This window comes from Euleptes europaea, chromosome 14, assembly GCF_029931775.1.
Source record: "Euleptes europaea isolate rEulEur1 chromosome 14, rEulEur1.hap1, whole genome shotgun sequence".
Lineage (NCBI taxonomy): Eukaryota > Metazoa > Chordata > Lepidosauria > Squamata > Sphaerodactylidae > Euleptes > Euleptes europaea.
Window position 1 is genome coordinate 37,260,023 of NC_079325.1, and position 20,723 is coordinate 37,280,745.

At 47.1% G+C, this 20,723-nt stretch overlaps 1 protein-coding gene across 1 annotated transcript in view; it reads left to right on the plus strand.

The window, feature by feature from the left end:
- Nucleotides 1–19,266, plus strand: part of NPDC1 (neural proliferation, differentiation and control 1) — a 61,509-nt gene extending 42,243 nt beyond the window's left edge. Inside the window, exons 2-9 of the mRNA XM_056860116.1 lie at nucleotides 1,456–1,596; nucleotides 10,223–10,318; nucleotides 11,146–11,322; nucleotides 12,264–12,330; nucleotides 14,378–14,462; nucleotides 15,885–15,964; nucleotides 17,922–18,018; nucleotides 19,161–19,266. Of these exons, the coding sequence (XP_056716094.1) occupies nucleotides 1,456–1,596; nucleotides 10,223–10,318; nucleotides 11,146–11,322; nucleotides 12,264–12,330; nucleotides 14,378–14,462; nucleotides 15,885–15,964; nucleotides 17,922–18,018; nucleotides 19,161–19,238 (821 nt within the window). The 3' untranslated portion in view covers nucleotides 19,239–19,266. The remainder of the gene's footprint in view (nucleotides 1–1,455; nucleotides 1,597–10,222; nucleotides 10,319–11,145; nucleotides 11,323–12,263; nucleotides 12,331–14,377; nucleotides 14,463–15,884; nucleotides 15,965–17,921; nucleotides 18,019–19,160) is intronic.
- Nucleotides 19,267–20,723: the final 1,457 nt, after the last annotated feature.

Below are 20,723 nucleotides of genomic sequence, written 5' to 3' on the forward strand. Positions count from 1 at the left end.
ATATGCGGAGGGATGCTTGCTTAGGGTAACTGCTCCCTTCTGGCTGCATTTTACAGACAGGATAGTCACTGAGAAGCTCAGCATTGTAGGAAAAGCTGTGCTGGCATCAGAAGCCAAAGAGGGACTGGGGCAGGTGCGTGTGCTCCGTCCATTCCTATCTGGTCCCCGTATTACTGGAGCATTGGGTCATGAATCCAGTGGGCTGTGATTTGAGACCCAGCGTAGGGTAGTGGTTAAGAGTGTTGGACCAGGACACCCAGTGAGTCCTCACGTGGCCATTGAAGTTCACTGGGTGATCTTGGGCCAGTCTCATACTCAAACCTACCTCACAGGGTTGTTGTGAGGATAAAATGGAGGAGGGAACACTGTTGTAAGCAGCTTCGGATCACCAAAGAGGAGAAAACAGGCTGTGATTTATCTAAATAATAATTGTGTGTGTATATAAAGTGCTATCAAGTCACAGCTGACTTCTGGTGATCCCATAGGGTTTTCAAGGCAAGTTATTCAGCAGAGGTGGCTTACCATTGCCTTCCTTTGCAAAGTTTTCTTTGGCAGTGTCCCATCCAAATACTGACCCAGCTTAGCTTCCAAGATCTGATGAGATTGGGCTATAGTATACCATTCTACATCCCAATAATAATTACCTAATTGATATTTGAAGTACCTATAGTGAGGATTTGATTTGATCTGCTGATTTGAAGCCAATTCTGTCTCTGCTGACAAGGCAAAAGCGTTGGAATTTGTATTTTTACGTGCACGCTCAACCATCCAATGTGTTTTCCTCTTCTTCTGTTTTATTTTTATTTTGTAAAGAAAAAGGGTAGAGGAAATACAGGAAAGGGAGCATAAATAAACATCACGTAACTACACTGCCAGCATAAATCAGGACATTTACCCAACACAGAAATATGGTTTGTAAAGATATCAAAATATTACAATTCTAGCCTTCTAACATAAATTATTTTACCACACTGTGTTAAACCTTTACATGTTAGTATAAGTTGCAAATATACGGTACATCCACTTCTTATTTGATAAACCACACCCACACAATTCATTTTCTCTACAAGGAGATATAATTTTAAAAAGACAATTCTAACCTTCTAGCCTCTATGCTCTTCTATCATTAAACTTTATGTATTGATAATAAAGTTTCCATTTTTCAAAAAAAAAACCTGCTCATAGTGTTGATCTTTATTTACTAAATTAGTCATTTTGGCCATGATTGCATATTCTGACAGTTTCTCCTTCCACTCTTCTATATCCGGAATTAGTGTCAACTTCCATTTCCTTGCCAGTACAATTCTAGCAGCAGTTGTGGCGTATTTCAACAGTTCTCTAGCTTGCACTGGCAATTCTGATGGCATGATGCCCAACAGCATATTTTTAGAGTCTAATGGAAATTTTAATTGAAACGGTTTTTGAAACTTGTTCTTCTCTTCTTCTTCCTAATAGACTTGTGTCCTCGGAGCTTGGATTGCACGCTGAAGAGGCGGGCATTTTGCCCTCCTGGATCCCACACCTGCGGACCTTGTCTCCCTCAGTTTGTTGAAGATGGATACGGCAAATGTGTCTCGAAGGAAGAAGCAGCCAGAGGTAGGTGGGGGTGAGGGCTGAAACACATCAGCGTTTGCTTTTTTGGGTTCCAAGGGAAACATTCTTTTCAGGAATATTGTGCCTGGTTCTAAATTCAGATTATGTGTATGCTGGAGTTGCCAACCTCCAGGTACTAGCTGGAGATCTCCTGCTATTACAACTGATCTCCAGCCGATAGAGGTCAGTTCACCTGGAGAAAATGGCCACTTTGGCAATGGGACTCAATGGCAGTGAAGTCCCTCCCCAAACTCCACCCTCCTCAGGCTCTGCCCCACAAACCTCCCACCAGTGGCGAAAAGGGACCTGACAACCCTAGTGTATGCTCCTGGTCTTGGTTGTTTTCTCATTTCGCAGACTGACAGTCCCCCAAAACAGTGTGCGTGCGTGCACGCGTACATACACACACAGGTGCGGGCGCATGCTGAAATTGCACTCAGGGGCAAAGGATACATATTGCAAGAATATCAAATAAGACTGCCTGATAGTGAAATTGCAAGGATACAGAAAATGGTGCGATTGCATCGTGCAAGTTACAATAGCATCAGGAAGATATTGACATTTGTGGCACCAGTAGGCAGAGTGGATTTGATCAAAACATTGCAGGCTTGGGGAAAGAAGTTCCGAATTCTTGGAATACCTCTTGGGGCTAAACATGAACTATAGTTGTATCTCCTAGTGTGTATGTTGGCCCTCAAAAGCTGTTGCAGGAACCAGGGGCTGTAGTATAGTCAAACCACAGCCATGGCACTGTAGGGGTTAACTCTCCCCTTATTTCATTTTCTCTATTAAAACTGCTCCCCTCCAGGATTGCATTTAGCCTCAGCAGGGAAATTGGATAGGCACGAGATGGGTTTTTTACCCCATGACTTAAAGCAGCCTGAGAGGTTCCCACAGAGACAAATTACATGATCTGGAGTTCCTGTATTACCAATGTTGTGTGTAATTTTGCCCTTAGTAGCTCTCTATTACACCTGCCTCTCACTGCTTTGATTGTCAGTACCTCTACTGACAGCCATCAACTCCAGGGGCTTCCCTGCCAGGTTTGCAGCCCTCTTTCATAACTCTGTGGCTCCTCGATTTAAACGAGGTCATCACCTCCTGGCAGCTAAAAGAAGCAAAACCCCACCCCCCCGTACACTTCAATGCACTTCATTGCTGCTCAATCTCGCCTAGTGCCGTAAAGCATCCTGGAGGTGAACGGGGGGCATTGAATGAAGACCTTAATGTTGCCTCTGTAGAGTGCGGAGAACACATCTAGTCGTTCGATTATGCCTGTAGCGTGGGGCCCATCCGGGTACTGTTACTTGCCTGTCTATTTTAAAAGAGGGCATTATTTCCTTGTTTTGTGATGTGGAATTTGGAGGAGGAACGAGGCAGGAAGTATGTGCTTTGGGGTTTCTGATTGTCTCTTTATAGAAAGTGATACTCCTAATGACAGATGGGCTGCTTATATAAGAGCTCAGTGAAGGGATTGGCATTTGAGCTGCTTTTCAGCCTTTCTGGAAGATTATCTGTAGCTTGCGGCTTTCCCTGTCTTCAATGCCCTGAAGTATGTTGGGCCTGTCTCTGCTCCTAGATCGTGATACATTTGTCTAGATCAGTGGTTCCCAAACATTTCGGGCCACCGCTCCCTTGGTTTCACAAACTCAACCCCAGCGCCCCCTACCCTATCCTATAAATTATTCAAAATAGGGGTTTGTATGACTCACTAAAGAAGATAACAACAAGAAACCCAACCTGAATAAACAGGTCGGGCATTGTGGACTTACCCGGTTCTGGGGAAAAGAGGGGGTGCCCTCGAGGTGGGGGGGGGCGCTGCTCGTCCCGCGAGACCCCGCCTGCCCCTGCGGTCTTCCTGGCTAGCGGGGGGCGTGGGGGAGTGACGTCAGGCGGCCATCTGACCCCATGGGTCTCCCCGCACCTTTAAAAAGCGGTGCACGGCCGGCCGCCATCCTATTTCTATGCGGGGGCGGCGGCGAGTCTCGCCCACCCTCCCTATTTTGTGATGTTGTATTTCTTTTCCGTCACAGCTTTTGGGCGGTTTTTGCATGGGGTCTGATCCAAGATGGGAAGAGGTGCCTTTCCTTCCCATTTGTGGGGACCCCCATAAGGGGTCTTGGGATGGAGTACAACACCGTTGCCCAGCTGCGGGGCTTGTATTCGGTGCTCCAATCCCAGGTGGCGCTGGCCCCACATAGAGATTCCCGTCCTGGTGGGGTCATCTTAGCGCTACTCCGGTGGTTGCCCAACAGGCGTTTGGGCCGGTTATCGATGTTTTCGATAAATCGGATGACTGTGGTAGTCCGATACTTGGATCTGTCCCCATGGTTTTCCGCCAGTGCTCCATTCTGTTGTGAAAACCTTTTACTTGAAATTTATTCAACAAAACAGATAAACTTGATCCAGTGGTACCAGATCTTCAAAATCTGGAAAAACATTGTGATAGTTTCCACCAAATTTGTCAGCATGGCGCCATAGCTTGATCAATTGTAAATTAGTGAACAACACAGTTGAAGGGGCCCACCTCTAGCGCCCCCCCTGCTGCCCTCTTGTGTCTTAGTGCCCCCATGGTAATCCCACCCCCCCCAAGGGTTGGTATTGCTCACTTTGGGAATCACTGGTCTAGATCCACGGCTTGGTGGCCAGGCGCTTGCTTTGCATGCAGGAAGTCCTTCAATGCTTTCTAAAGCTTGTGGGCAAAGTCTTGTTCCTTTGCCTAGCCAAGAGCAGCTCTGAGAGAGAATGAAAGTCTGGATTCTTTTCGCGTCGCAGTGTGCGTTGCATTATTGAAGACTGTTTCTGTGTTCCACCTCATAAAATGCTGTGGAAGTTGACAGGGTCATGAAATATTTACCGTGGTTTTAGAAGAATTACGCTTAGGAACATCCATGTGCCCTAAAGAAAATTGGATGGCGTGCTCTGGTTATGAGACCTGGCAGGCAACAGCCTGGCTAATGGGAACAGACCATCCTCTTGGGTTGCTTCCTTTTGGTCTGCGTTGCCCCCAAAATGCATTGGATTTCTGCTTGTGCGTGTCATTGTATAATCCGCCTTCCAGTTTCCCCCCTGCTTAGAATCATAGAGTTGGAAGGGACCAAACTACCTCCCCCACACACCCCCAGCTTGGCTTTTATCAATCAGTAACAGGGAGCAAAATCAGTAATAGGGAGTGATCAGTGATAGGCTTTTAAAATCAGTAATAGGGACTTGCAAGCAAAAGAGAATGTCACAGGTATATTGCTATGTGTTCGAAACAACGTCTGTTTATTAGCAAGGAGATAGAGAGCAGCAGGTTTCAAGACATAAGAAAGGCCCTGCTGGATCAGACCAAGGTCCATTGTCCAGCAGCCTGTTTGCACAGTGGCCAACCCCTGGAAGCCCACAAACAAGACCACAAACAAGACGACTGCAGCAGCATTGTCCTGCCTGTGTTCCACAGCACCTAATATAATAGGCAAGGGAGCTCACACACTTTACAGTTCTAACAAACAGAGCTAACTGAGCAGGGACTCCACCCCGTGAGACTAACCCAGTGCATGCACCTATCTTGGGGGAAGGGAAGGAGTAGACTGTTGCATTGTAATGCATGCAATAAATACACCGCAATGCCTATTAGCGATTTTTAAAACGCCAGCAAAAGGCCCATCGGTGACGGGGGAGTGGGGAAATGGCAGGAGTGGAGGGGCAGCACAGAGAATCCACCACACAGAGCCTCCATTACCAGTGCAAAGACCTTTGCATTTTGGGGCGGGGGGGGGGCAGTGAAACCACAACGGTGAATCGTCCCCATGTGGAAGCAGCAGCCTCGGAAGTTGTAGACGATGAAGGAATGTTAATATCCGAGATCCTGGAACTGAAAAGACGCTCCCACCCCCGATAAGGATGCTGGCTGGCATCTAATGAGCTGAGGACCCCGTTCAATTTGTTCAGTTTGCAGGGGACTGGCTCTTCACATAACCCAGCTATTTTTCTCATGGCTTTTATATTCTGTCCTTCCTCAGAGGAGCTTGGGGTGGTAGAAGAAGAAGAGTTGGTTTTTATATGCCGCCTTTCTCTACCACTTAAGGAAGACTCAAACCGGCTTACAGTCACCTTCCCTCCCCCTCCCCACAACAGACACCCTGTGAGGTAAGTGGGGCTGAGAGAGCTCTAAGAGAGCTGTGACTGGCCCGAGGTCACCCAGCTGGCTTCGTGTGTAGGAGTGGCGAAACCAATCCAGTTCACCAGATTAGCCTCTGCCGCTCATGTGGAGGAGTGGGGAATCAAACCCAGTTCTCCAGATCAGAATCCACTGCTCCAAACCACTGCTCTTAACCACTATACCACGCTGGCTCTACACCATGCTGGTATGTGTGGAGGCCGTCCCACTGTAGCCTCATGACAATCCTATGAGGTGGATTAGGCTGAGTATGTGTGACCGGCCCAAAGCCATCCAGTGAGAGTCATGGCTGTTTGGGGGATTCCAATCCAGGTCTCCTTGGTCCACAGCCAACACACGAGCATAGGATTATTTATTTCATTCATTGGTACCCCGCCTTTCTCCCCAATTGGGACACACAATGGCTTACATTGTTCTTTGCTCCTCCATTTTATCCTCACGATGACCCTGCGAGGTAGATGAGCACCATGGCTCAATTGGCAGGTGAAATGTTCAGCCAATGGCATGTTTGAATACTGTCAAATATTCCCTGAAGCCCAGAGTCCTCCAGCTTCCCTTTTTAATTTCACTCTTGTGCCACTGGGAGAAAGGCCAAGAGGGACCACTCCCCTTCTAGCCCTGGAGCAGTTGGGGGCAGACCAGGACCTGGGCCAAACTTTTCCCACTGGCCTCCTGGAAGATTTTTGCAGACACCTCTGAACTGGAAGACTGCCTCCACCTGTTAATTTCTTTCTTTTTTTAAAGTGAAATTCTAGGCGGACGCGGATGTTCTGGGATGAAAGCCAAAGGCAGGAACCGATCAGAGAATTGTTTCCACTTACAGAAACTTTACCTAAAACAGTTAAAGGCTGTAATAATTGATTATGGCTTTTTTGCAACTTAATTTTGTTGTTTCATGGGAACAGTTTAAGTAGCATAAATATCAAACCTGTTGATTTGAAAGTATCGTTTTTCCTTGTATTAATGAAAGCAATAATTATTAATTGACAATTGACCACATCTATTTTGACTGGTCAAATGGTCAACTCTACTCATGCCTTTAGGCTGGATCTTGTACTGGCTTAGGATATAGATACCACCACTGTTGTATATTCTGAGAGGCTGATCCCTGGCATTGAAAAGAGCTGCCAAGGGGGAACTCGGGTACACATTAAGCCTTTCTTAAAACCTTGTGTGTGTGTGTGTGTGCCGTGAAGTCACAGCTGACTTATGGCAACCCCATAGGGTTTTCATGGCAAGAGACGTTCGAAGGTGGTTTGCCATTGCCTGCCTCCACGTCATGAACCTGGTTTTCCTTGGAGGTTGCTCATCCAAATACTAACTAGGGCCGTCCCTGCTTGGCTACTGAGATCTGGCGAGATCGGGCTGACCTGGAGCTATCCACTTAACCCCCCCCCCTTCAAACCATAGATGCAACAACACCAGTTTATTCACCTCCCTTGCAAGAGATAACTTGAATAAATACACATTTATGGACAGACGAGAAGAATTTAGGGTCAAGATGAGACATATCACCTTCAGATCAGTGGGGCTTGCTTTGAAACTCCCTTCCTGGGTTTGGTGCAAGTGTACCTTTTCCTCTCCGCAACTGAGTTCTGTGAAAAAGTTCTGCCACTTTGAAGCAGACACTGTTCACAGCGCTGCTTGGCTACTGCATTGTCTCTCTCTCTCCCCCCCCCCTTTCCTATGGTGCCAAGAAAGCTTAGCAATCCATCACTTGCATCCTAGGTCGCTCAGTTCCTCAGGCAAGGCTCATAATAGCCATTCAGGGTTTCTAACTAAATTAGACATGGGGAAGAAACTGAGATTTCTATAGCAACAAACCTTTCCAAAAGGTGGAGTTGTACATTCAGACAGAGGCTTACACAAGTGCTGCACAAAAGCACAAGGACTTTCCCATTATGTTCTCCTTCTTTAAAAAAGAGAGAAACACTTGACCACAGTTGCATCTATGCAGTGTGAAAATACACTGCTGGTATGGCAGCAGCAGCAGCAAGGGAAGTGCGAACAGGGTCTGCATGCATATTCTTACTTCACTGGCTGCTACCCTCACCTCTTGGTCCTCCCCCCATTTCCTCCTTCACAGGTGAGCAAATGCGCAGTGTGGGATGGCACCTGTCCTGGGGGGGGGCAGCAGCTTAGAAACCATTCCTTTCTCATAGGGTTGCCAGCTCCGGGTTGGGAAATACCTGGAGATTTTTGGGGCGGAGCCTGAGGAGGGCGGGGGTTGGGGAGGGGAGGGACTTCAATGCCATAGAGTCCAATTGCCAAAGCGGCCATTTCCTCCAGGTGAGCTGATCTCTGTCGACTGGAGATCAGTTGTAATAGCAGGAGATCTCCAGCTAGTACCTGGAAGCTGGCAACCCTTCTTTCTCAGCCCGGCCATTCTGTAAGCGTACAGCACGACTGGGCTTGGGAAGGGAAAGTGCCCTTTAAACAACTAAGAGGAGGAGGAGAAGGGCACCCAGCTGACCCTTGCCAATTTGAAAACTGAGGTTAGCTCCACCTTCGTCTCTGTCATGGTTGGGGGGGATCCTCCAGGTGGATGACACCCCCCCCAGTCACCTGGCAGTTCCTTCTTGAACAGGCTCCATGAGGGTTTATTTTTTATTTAGTTTGAAGGGGGAAACCAACAAATTGGAATGAGCAGGACCTCATGTAGATGTTCCTTTTTAATGCAGGGGTTTTTCCTGGTTTCCATGTGTGGAAAAATCCCAATATGGAAGCAATCTATGCAAGTTGCTAAGGATGCTCTGAATGCTTAATGAGATAAGAGTTTGTCTTGTTCTGTGTGTTCTCCAAACCTTTATTTCATTTCTTCTCTCCAACACAAGCATAGAGGTAAATACAGATGTTCATGTACCCAGAGTTAACTCAGAACAGTGGGCATTAGGGTTGCCAGGCTCCTCTTCACCACCGGTGGGAGGTTTTTTGGGCGGAGCCTGAGGAGGGTGGGGTTTGGGGAGGGGAGGGAATTCAATGCCATAGAGTCCAATGGCCAAAGCGGCCATTTTCTCCAGGTGATCTCTATCGGCTGGAGATCAGTTGTAATAGCAGGAGATCTCCAGCTAGTATCTAGAGGTTGGTAACCCTAGTGGGCATGTAACTTCTGCATTTGTTGCTTGCAAAACACTTGTCCACATGGTCAGAGTCCTGGAGGTGTATCATGGTTCGAAAGGTACCTATCTTCTGCAAGAGTAATATTTTTGGCACTATGAAGTGGAGCACAAATTGGGGTATGTTGCAGACTTCAGGGTCTACTCTGTGTCCAGTAGTGCAAACTGCACAGAAAGCATCTGATGCAGAAGCTATTCTTAATGGTATTTCCTAGCTCTGCTTGCTTTTGCTCTCTGTGAAATTCGGCAGTGACAAGGCATTGCCGTTAGATGGGGCAGTGTGTATGACTAAATTGAAATGAGGAGGTGCAACAAAATGGGGTGTATTCTTGTTGAGGTTCATAGTTTTCAATCTAGGCACTAATTTGCTCCTGAGCAGTCATTTGTGTGTACACTTTTTGCAAGCACAACATAATGAATAGAGGGAAATTTTGCAGGCCCCATGGTCTGTTGCCCCAGCAACTCTGTTACTCCTAGTAGCTACCATAAGAAAAAGAGACTTTGCTGGGTCAGGCCAAAGTCCACCCAGTTCACCATCCTGTTTCCATTAGTGGCCAATGACGATATCTCCACCAAGACCACAAGCAGAACATGAAGGCAGTGACCCTCCCCAGTTTCCAGCAACTGTCTTTCAGAGGGGTACTACCTCTGAACATGGAGGTTTTGGGTAGCTGTCAATGCTACTGATGGGCCGTTCCTCTGAGTTTGAGCTGAGGCAGCTTCAAAAGGAGATTAGACATTGTTACTGCCCCCCTCTTGTGGCAGCAAGTTGCATAAATTAATACGCATTGTGTGAAGCACTTTCTTTTCTCTCTCCTAAACCTGTTGAAAAGAATCATAGAGTTGGAAGATACCACCAAGGTCATCTAGTCCAACTCCCTGCACAATGCAGGAAATTCACAACCACCTCCCACACACACACACCCAGTGACCCCTACTCCATGCCCAGAAGATGGTCAAGATGCCCTCTGTCTCACCATCTGCTTAAGGTCATGGAATCAGCACTGCTGACAGATGGCCATCTAACCTCTTCTTAAAAACCTCCAGGGAAGGAGAGCTTACCACCTCCCGAGGAAGCCTGTTCCACCGAGGAACTGCTCTAACTGTTAGAAAATTCTTCCTAATGTCTACATGGAAACTCTTTTGATTTAATTTCAACCCATTGTTTCTGGTCCAACCTTCTGGGGCAACAGAAAACATCTCGGCACCATCCTCTCTATATGACAGCCCTTCAAGTACTTGAAGATGGTTGATGAATCAGCTGACGAATGTACAGTATGAATAGAAGTTTAAGACGTGTGAATGTAAATTGATAATCCTTGCTTGAATTCCCCCCCCCCTTTTTTTTCAGGACGATCTTCTTTTCCCAACTTAGAGGAAGAAATTGATTTCCTAGCTGACACGTTGTCCAAACAGGATGCTGCCCACCTGCGCCACAGTCAGGATGGTAAGTAAGCCAGACCCTGCCCGGGACTGAATATTCTGCCTTTCTTCTGTCGTGGAATTCATTTCCAGACTTCCAGGAAATCTCACATCCTGGCGCTGGCTAGACCCAGGCCTGGTTAGCTTCAGCGAGGTTTCTCATCTGTTCTGGACTATTTCTGACCCTTACATGTGAATACATGAAGCTGCCTTATGCTGAATCAGACCATCGGTCCATCAGAGTCCATATTGCCTACTCTGACCAGCAGTGGCTCTCCAGGGTCTCAGGAAGGGGTCTTTCACGTCACCTAATTGCCTAGTAGAGCCTCGTGGCACAGAGTGGTAAGCTGCAGTACTGCAGTCCAAGCTCTGCTCACGATCTGGGTTCGATCCCGACGGAAGTTGGTTTCAGGTAGCCGGCTCAAGGTTGACTCAGCCTTCCATCCTTCCGAGGCCAGTAAAATGAGCACCCAGCTTGCTGGGGGTAAAGGGAAGATGACTAGGGAAAGCACTGGCAAACCACCCTGTAAACAAAGTCTGCCTAGTAAACGTCGGGATGTGACATCACCCCATGGGTCAGGAATGACCCGGTGCTTGCACAGGGGACCTTTACCTTTTACCTTTACTTGCCTAGTCCTTTTAACTGGAGATGCCGGGGATTGAACCTGGGACCTTCTGCATGCCAAGCAGATGCTCTACCACTGAGCCACAGCCCCTCCCCTTAGCTTGGCATTGGCCTCCTCTCGTTGTTTGGGTTGTAACTGCTTGTGCATAAAACACACAGCATTTTTCTGCCTGTTAAGGTTTCCCTCTTTTCGTTCTCTCCTCTGTGATGCAACTTGTCTTCTACAGAAACCCCAACCCCTGCAGGTGAACATCTCAAAGTTGGCGCGGTGATGGCCAAGTCCTCACAAAAGAGTCGGGCAGGACACCTGGCTGCAACGTCTCTCCCTTCCTCTTCCACAGAGGCTGTGAAGAGCTCTCCGGTGGAATCTTTGCACATGTCTTCAAATGATGCCCTTGTCCTTGGTAAGGGATTGATGCAACTAGCTGATCCATTGTGGAGGCCATTGGGAGGAGAGGGGCAACCTCGATTCTGTTGCCAGCAACCTCTTGGGATGATGGAGACTCTGAAAGAGTTTCTGGAGGCCACGAGGAAGCTCTCTTCATCCCCTCTCTCTGGCTTCCTGTCGTTTGCTGCTCTATATAACAGTTTACCAATGCTCCATGTCCCATTCCCTTTTAAATGCCATTGATGTGTGGTACTAGGGTTGCCAGCTCCAAGTTGGGAAATACCTGGAGATTTTGGGGGTGGAGCCTGAGGAGGGCGGGGTTTGGGGAGGGGAGGGACTTCAATGGGATATAATGCCTTCCAAAGCGGCCGTTTTCTCCAGGGGAACGGTCGCCTGGAGATCAGTTCTAATAGTGGGAGATCTCCTGCTACCACCTGGAGCAACCGTGTGTGGCACCTCAGAATTAGACAGGCATATGTTAAAAATCTCCCTGGGGTTAAGTTTTCATGGGGCTGTTTATTAGTTTTGCCGAGGTGCCTTGGGGGCCTGTTTTGAAACAGGTGTTCTGATTTTGAAACAGGAAACGGGATGCATAGCATTTTGGGGAAAAATCTGATTTGAAATAATAGATTCCACATCATGGGAAACTGAATACTATCATTTGAATCATGCAGATGAAACAAATTGGGCTGAATCATGCATTTGAGTGATGCAGATGGAACAAATTGGGCTGTTCATTTTCTTAACATATTCTGCTTCCATTTTTAATATTATGGCCTTGCTTTTATTGCACCTAATTAAGCACACAGGCTAGAAATGTTTCTGATGTATAGGAACGATTCAAATAAATTAGCGTTGGAAACCAGGCCAGTCCTAAATGCTTGGATCATTGTAAAAATACGCTGCTGATGTGTTTCTCCCCTTTCTCCCCCCCCCCCATGTCTGTTTCCTCTGTAGGTATGATAATAGTGTGCACCATTGCTGGGATCTCTGCTCTGATTGTGGCAGCTGTTTGCTGGTGCAGGTGAGCTTCCAGGAAACTTTTCTTATCCCGATTCCCAGTGGCTGTGTTATTGACATCCTGCAGAACCTTTTTCCAGAAATCCTCAGCAGGGCTGTTGGCATTGGAGGACCTAAGCACTGAAGTGGCCTGGGTCTGGAATCCAGTTTCTCAGAAGCAGCGGCAAGATGTGTGCACTGCCATGTTCTGGCAGCAGCGCCGTTGGCTGCCTCTTTGTTGTGGAGAGCCAGGGTGGTGTAGTGGTTAAGAGCGGTGGTTTGGAGCGGTGGGTTCTGATCTGGAGAACCGTGTTTGATTCCCCACTCCTCCACATGAGTGGCGGAGGCTAATCTGGTGACCTGGATTTGTTTTCCCACTCCTACGCACGAAGCCAGCTGGATGACCTTGGGCAAGTCACAGCTCTCTCAGCCCCACCCACCTCACAGGGTGTCTGTTGTGGGAAGGGGAAGGGAAACTGGTTTGAGTCTCCCTTAAGTGGTAGAGAAAGCTGGCATATAAAAAACCAACTCTTCTTCTCTTTGCTTGGGCTGTTCTGATAAGTTTCATATGTGCTTCCTGAAGAGACCCACCAAATCCTGAATCTCTAGGGGTTTCTGGTGACTGGAGAACGTCTGTTTTTGTACATGTGTGATGAAAAGAGCCACTTGCTTCCCCCCCCCCACTTCCTTATGGCTTTATGGGAGCTGCTGGAGCATTGACGTGAGAATGAGCCATGAATCAGGAAGCTCTTGCTCCAGATCCTTCCTCCGCCACAAACTTGCCAAGGTTGCCTTTAAAAATAGGCTCCCTTCAGCCCCCCAGGTGCAATATATCGGTAAGAACACCGGCCAACCTTCCACGGCAGCTCTGAGAATAGGTGGAAAACCCATTGGGAAGCTCTTAGCAGCATTGTGTAAAGGCCAAGTGTGATTACTTATTAACAGCTATGGGTTGGATCACGTGGAGCTATTGCATGAAGGGGAAGTTTCCTTGTGCTGGAAAAAAACGCTGCTGTTCATGGAATTGATGCACAGAATCCAATGAATAGGATCTAACTCACACTGTTAACATTATATATATGTTATATATATATGTATATATGTATATATATGTATATATGTAGATTATATTATATATAATGCATATATATACATGCAATTGATGCTCTCTCTCTCTCTCTCTCTCTCTCTCTCTCTCTCTCTCTCTCTCTTGAGAGAGAGAGAGAGAGAGAGAGAGAGCATCAATTGCATGTTAAAACTTATCTGCCCATCTCCACTTAGATAAGAAAGAAGTTTAAAAATACCATCAGTTATATACCATTAGGTCTGTGAAAACAGGCTAAGCTGCATCTGTGAAAACAAAAGTCTCTGTATTTGTTTTAAAAGAATCATTTACAGAGTGCTGATACCGTTCTTGCTATCTTGCTGGCCCTCACAATAGCCTTGTGGTGAAAGCCACTACAATTCCAGTTTGTGTGTGTGTGTGTACCGTCAAGTCACAGCTGACTTATGGCGACCCCGTAGGCTTTTCAAGGCAAGAGAAGTTCAGAGGTGGTTTTGCCACTGCCTGCCTCTGCGTGGGCTGAGAGTTGTGAGAGAACTGTGACTGGCCCTGGGTCACCTGCTGGCTTCATGTGGAGGAATGGGGAATCGAACTCGGTTCTCCAGATTAGAGCCCGCCGCTCTTCATCACTACACCACGCAGCCTCTCTAAATTCCAGTTTACAGATGCGAAAATGAATGCTGAGAGGCAGCTGCTCCTGATCCTGCATCTCACGCTCTCTTCCTTATCAGCAAACAATGTAAAGAAAGGCAGCTTTATAGGGATTTGTCTCTCACCTGCCCTGCCTCACTGCCGCAAAAATGGGATTTCCACGGTGAGATGCAGTTTGCTTCTTCGTGTGAGAGAGGAGCAGCAGGGGAGGTTGTTGGCTTCCTGCCCTGTCGAAGGACTTCCCGGAGGCACCTCTCTGGCCATTGTCGGCAACAGGATGCTGGGCCAAAGGTGACGGCTGATCTCAGGCAGGAGGGTTTTTCTTCGCCTCTTGATTGTGTGCTTGTTTTCTTCTCAGGCTGCAAAAGGAAATCCAGCTTGCACAGAAAGCGGACTATCCAGCTCACAATCTACCAGGCCCTCTGTCCTACGATACGATCTCGGTATGACGTCCATTTCTCTCTCTTTTCCCCCCCTGGTCGGGTGCTAAACTTAATGTGTTTCTCTGTTTGAAAATGAAATGCTATTTCCCCCTGAATAATCCCAAAGCGATTGCCTTGAGAGAACCCTGGAGTGCTGCAATAAGAAAAATAAGTTAGGTGAAGGCTCCCCCTAGCCAGATATCCCTCCTTGCTGGGGGATCTCTGCAGGGGATCTATGGCTCTAGTTTGACCTCCTCCCAGTTGCTCTCTGCTTGTGTGATTCAGGGCCAGGCTACACAGTATGATTTTAACAAGCTGGGTCTGGGTTCGAGTTCCAGAAGGAGGCAAAAAAAACCCACCCCCTGGCCATTCCAGTTGGGGAGAATGGCACGGGGGAAGCAAAGAGCACCGCTACATCACGGTTCAAAGCTAAACTGCATTCCTGAAAGCTTTTAAAAATGACAGTGCAGAGAAATTGTATTGTGTGATTTGGCCCTCAGTCATTCCCAGCGCAGCAATATTACCAGCGCTTCGAAGAGTCATGCATGATGTGTGTCTCCATGAGTCCCTGTTCTGGGTGTGGCAGAAAACATTTTCAGTGCAGGGTCTCCTGCTAAGGTTGCCAACCTCCAGGTGGGGCCTGGAGAGCTCCTGCTTTTACAGTTGATCTCCAGACTACAGAGATCAGTCCCCCTGGAGAAAATAGCTGCTTTGGAGGGTGGACTCTGTGATGTTGTATCTTGCTGAGGCCCCTCCCCAGCCTCCACCCCCTCAAATCTCCAGGTATTTCCCAGTCCAGAGCTGGCAACCTTATCTCCTTCAGAAACACAGGGGAGTGGCTCCTCAGATAGGGTTGCCAACCTCCAGGTGGTAGCTGGAGATCTCTGGCTATTACAACTGATCTCCAGGTGACAGATCAGTTCACCTGGAGAAAATGGTCGCTTTGGCAACTGGACTCTATGGCATTGAAGTCCCTCCCCTCTCCAAACCCTGCCCTCCTTAGGCTCCACCCCCCAAATATCAAGGTATTTCCCAACCCAATGCTGGCAACCCTATCCTCAGAGAACTGCTGATGATTATCTGTACCTACCTTATACAGAATCAGGCTGCCAGTGACCTAGCTCAGTATAATCCATTCTTACCGGCAGTGTCAGTCCAGGTTCTCAGACTGAGATAGGACTTTCCAACACCTGAGCTGAGTTGCTGATGTCAGTGGTTGAACTGGGGACCTTTTGCACGTAAAACGGGTGCTGTACCTCTGAGCCCCCTCCCCCTTCTTGTACATGTTAAAGCTTTTTGAATGTAAGGGTGAAAGGTGCCTCTAATTTTAAGAAAAGCTTTTGGGAAATAGTGTTGTAGGTATTCCTGCTTTGACTTTCAACATGAAACTACAGTTCCCACCATGCAACAGTATGCACACGTTTTGCCTTTTTCTTTTCCCAGCCTGGAGACAAAAAGCTGGCGCAGAGTGCTCAGATGTACCACTACCAACATCAGAAGCAACAAATGCTCTCCATGGAGAAGTGAGTAGCTCACCCTTTCACTTCTTTTTAGTATTTTGTCTGCCGGACTCTGTCGTCTGGGTCTCCTTCAGCCATGGAAGGTTAACTCCTTTCCTATAAATAGTGAAATTATAGAGATTGTCATTATCATTTCAGACTTATATCCCACCCTCCCCACCTCCCCAGCGAGGTGGAGCTCAGGGCATCTTGCATCGTGAAATGCAGCAATGATTAATACAATACAGGGGACACAGCACAATTTAAAAATCCCAGTAAGGTCCCGATAAAACTGATCTAAAAACACCCAAGAAGAAGTAGAGTTGGTTTTTATCTGCCGACTTTCTCTACCGCCTAAGGAAGAATCAAATTGGCTTACAATCACCGTCCCTTCCCCTCCCCACAACAGACACCCTGTGAGGGAGGTGGGGCTGAGAGAATGTGACTTGCCCCAGGTCACCCAGCTGGCTTCATGTGTAGGAGTGGGGAAACAAACCCGGTTCACCAGATTAGTGTCCACCGCTCATGTGGAGGAGTGGGGAATCAAACCCGGTTATCCAGATCAGACTCCACCGCTCCAAACCACTGCTCTTAACCACTATGCCAGGCTGGCTCCCAAAAACGGGGGATGTTTGAGCTAGATGGTCAACTTAGTTGTTGCGATGTGTGTTGGGTGGTCTTGGGGCATCCAAACAGCTAAAGAACAAGAAGCCAGCTGAATCACAGGAAAGGGCCTTTTAGTTCAGTATCCTGATGCAGAAGCTTTCTTAGGATGTTCACTAGCAGGAAATGAGCTAAGCTTTCTCTACCACTTAAGGGAGACTCAAACCGGCTTCCCTTCCCCTCCCCACAACAGACACCCTTTGAGGTAGGTGGGGCTGAGAGGGTGTAACTAGCCCAAGGCCTCCCAGCTGGCTTCATGTGTAGGAGTGGGGAAACCAACCCGGTTCACCAGATTAGCCTCCGCCGCTCATGTGGAGGAGTGGGGAATCAAACCTGGTTCTCCAGATTAGAGCCCACCGCTCCAAACCACTGCTCTTAACCACTACACCATGCTGGTAGAAGTCAAAGGTCAATGGCACTCCACCCCATACTGCAGATGTCATACAATTAAAATCTAAGCAGTGATTCAGGGTCTAAAATAAACCATAGACAGCCTGGGCGACAGTCTGGGAGGCCAGTGAGGAGACTGGGCAAAGGAAACGGGGGGGGGTGTTTCCTCATGTATTGCATAGCTAATTAGTTGTTATGAGATGTGGTGGTGATCAGTAACTTTTTTGCATGGCACTTTAAAAAAATATACAAATTCATTGAAGAGTGGTAGGTTGGTCAGCATTGGCCACAAGGTTCTCTGCAATCAGAGGCAGGAGACCACGCACAATAGATTGCCACCCTCTTTATGGCTTCCTGGTGAGCTGCTTGACTGGTTGTTTCTGCAAACAGAACAATGGCCAGGTGGATTGTGATCTCATGCAGCAAAGCAGTCTTTTTTTTGGCTCTGAGCTTCAGAATGCTACCGGTTTGTGTACCAGAATTCTATAGTGGTGGGGGCCAAACTACATAATGTAGCCAGATCCCCCAGTGTGTGATGTTGCTATAAAAGCACCTGTAGAGAATTGGAACTTTGGAAAATTGAAAAAAAAAAACCTGAACTGTCCCTAGAAGCTTAAATGACTAAACTGAGGCTACTGTACTTTGGTCACATAATGAAAAGACAAAAGTCACTGGAAAAGACAATCATGCTAGGAAAAGTTAAAGGCAGAAGGAAAAGAAGAAGACACAACATGAGATAGATTGACTTAATCAAGGAAGCTGCGGCCCTCAGTTTGCGAGACCTGAGCAAGGCTGTTAAAAGACAGGACATTTTGGAGGACATTGATTCATAGGGTCGCCATGAGTCGGAAATGACTTGATAGCACTCAAAACACACATGCACACACATGCTCCCTGCCTTCATCTGTGATTCCCCCCCAACCTTTAGGCATAAAGAAGAGCCCAAACTGCCAGAATCTGCATCATCTGATGAGGAAAATGAAGACGGGGACTTCACGGTATACGAGTGCCCGGGGCTTGCTCCTGTAAGTATTTTGGCAAGAGTGGCCGTTCTATTTTGAATATTCTTTTATTCACATGTCCTAGTATTAAAAGAGCTCTGTTGATAAGCAGCTAGGACCTGGGTCGAAATTCCAGTTGCTGAGCTGTTGCTAACCTTGCAACTCAGTTAGGGTTACCACACTTGTATTCCCAGCGATGTATTAAGAGTTTGAATTTTTTAATAAAAAATACTGTTCGCACTTTCTATGTATTCCCACCGATGTATTAAGAGTTTGAAAACATTATAAAAAATACTGTTCGCACTTTGTTTGGCTCCTTTAGCTGTGAAGACGTCTTCCAACCATTTATAAGCCGTGGTATCCAAAAACCCTTTTAAAGCAATGTTTTTAATAACATTTTCAAACTCTTAATATGTCGCTGGGAATACAAAGTGCGGTAACCCCCTCCGTCTTCTGTGTCTGTAATATCTGAGCGAGTGCCTCACCCATTTGTTTTCCTTTCTTCATGAAATGATGAATAGAAGGTGTTTGAAGAGATCCTCCTTCGAGGTAGATCGTGATGGGTAGCCGTGTTAGTCTGTCTGTAGCAGCAGAAAAGTAACCTTCGAAGGAGGAAAGAGTAACAGTCCAAGTAGCACCTGAAGAAGTGAGCTGTGACTCACAAAAGCTCATACCCTGCCAGAAATTTTGTTAGTCTTTAAGGTGCTACTGGACTCTTGCGCTTTCCTCCTTCAAGGGTTACCGCTGTCAGAGATGTAACTGGCCATTGCTTAGAAATAGGGCCTTTTCAAGGATGGCCCCTGGTCTGTTGCATTCCCTCCCTCAAAGGAAATATACCAGATGCAGCTAACTTACTAGGAGAGCTGTAGAGATGTTCTCTCTTTGCTATATATTTTGGTCAGAGGAAGCTGAAACAGCTTCATTATTTCTTTTATGATACCTTTGGGAATGTGCTTACTGGTTTCCAAATTGTTTTTAATGTGTTTCTCATGCATTTCAGTGTTGTCAGGTTGTGTGTCTGCTGAAAAGCAAGATTTCAGAATGGTTAATCGCTCATTTAATGGGAAGGTGGGATGCAGGTGCAAACTCCTTTGGCAATATTGTAATCACCCCGTCTTATCTCTTTCCCCTCCACAATGTTTCTGTTTCCCCCCAAATTGTTGCAGACTGGTGAGATGGAGGTGAAAAACCCACTCTTTGATGACTCCTCCTTGCGTCCCCCACCCCCCAAGCTGCACCCCTAACCTCCGGCCGAACACGCTGTGGACTCTGTGCACCAAGCACCCTGCATTGGAACGTTCCCAAACCACAGACCTCATGAAGAGAGTGTCCGTTGCAACATGCCCAGATGCCCGACTGTTAGACCCCCCCCCCCCGCAGTGCATCTGTCGAATGAACAAGTTTCGTCGGCTTGGGGGGGGGGGCTTGCTTCTCTCGCCAGCTCTTGTTTGCTATCGCCTCCGTGCCCGTCTGCTCGATCTGCCGCCTCTCGCTGTTCAGATGGCACCTGGACAATTAATGCATTTGTGATATCTGATTGGCTTGCTTGTTTGGGGTGTGGGAGAAAGACAGGGTCCCATTACCGTTCGAGTTTTCTATAGTCTTCAGAAAACCCCTGGCTCATCTGCTGTTGCGGCAAAAACCAAGAGATGCATTCCCTAGCAGCCTTTCTTGTAAAAGGATGGGAGCTGTGGAAATCAAAATATTTCAAATCTGAGGCTTTTTTCCTTAGTTACTTTCAGTCTCACTGATCCGTCTGTTGCAGGTTCCACATGTTAGATTGCTGCTGCCTTGGCTTGTAATTTGTGTGTCTTTTCCTACCGTATAACCTTTAAGGCAGTAGCTTGAAGGGGAGGGAGAGCCTGCAGCTTTCTGTACCAAATGGTTTTCCTCCTGCATCCTGTCACTTAAAAACCCTGGGTTGGGAGGTCACCAAAAAAACCCTTTTAAAGTTGAGGGGAGGCAGTTTTTTATTAGAAAAAGTATAGAAAACTTCATGATATAAAACACAGTAAAAGGCACAGAGAAATACCAGCCGCTCTAGAATATAATACCTGTATGAATTCAACAACAACAAAACAACAACAAAAGTATCATGGTTTTAAAAAGACAAATGGACATATACCATCATTCATCTCCTTATTTCCACCCCATCATAGAGTGGCTATTTCTCTATACATTTGTCTTCTTGGAATTTGTGAGACTTCAACACTAATGCACTAGTTTTTGTAGGTAGCTTTGTCCATGCACAGAAGAGTTATGGCGGGGGTGGTGGTGGGCTGTGGCAAAGTGGGGAGGGTCTTGGATAGTGGGTTGGTTTTCGATTCAGGGAATGATTTCCAGTCCCCCCCTTCCATCACGACTGATCAGTGAGTAGGTAAGAATAGGTCATGGCCTAATTTTTCTTCTCTTATTCAATGTGGATGGGATAGAACTGGAACCCACTGCAGTGGGTCTTATTCCTAAATACCTCACTGCTGGTGGCAGTCTGGAGTTGAGCATTCTCTGTCTAGCTATCCAGCCCCACTGGGTGAACACTGGTATTATTTATGCTGCACACATGTGTATGCCACAACTCCCCCCCCCCCCGAATGTTTCCTTCAGACTTTACTCTTCTTTAAACTTCAATGGAAGCACCTTTGCTTCTGTGTCTTACGCTTGGCAGTGAATCTCACTTAGGCACTCTGTGACCTGTTTCTTTCCCACCCAAGCGTGCCCCGTAATTCTTT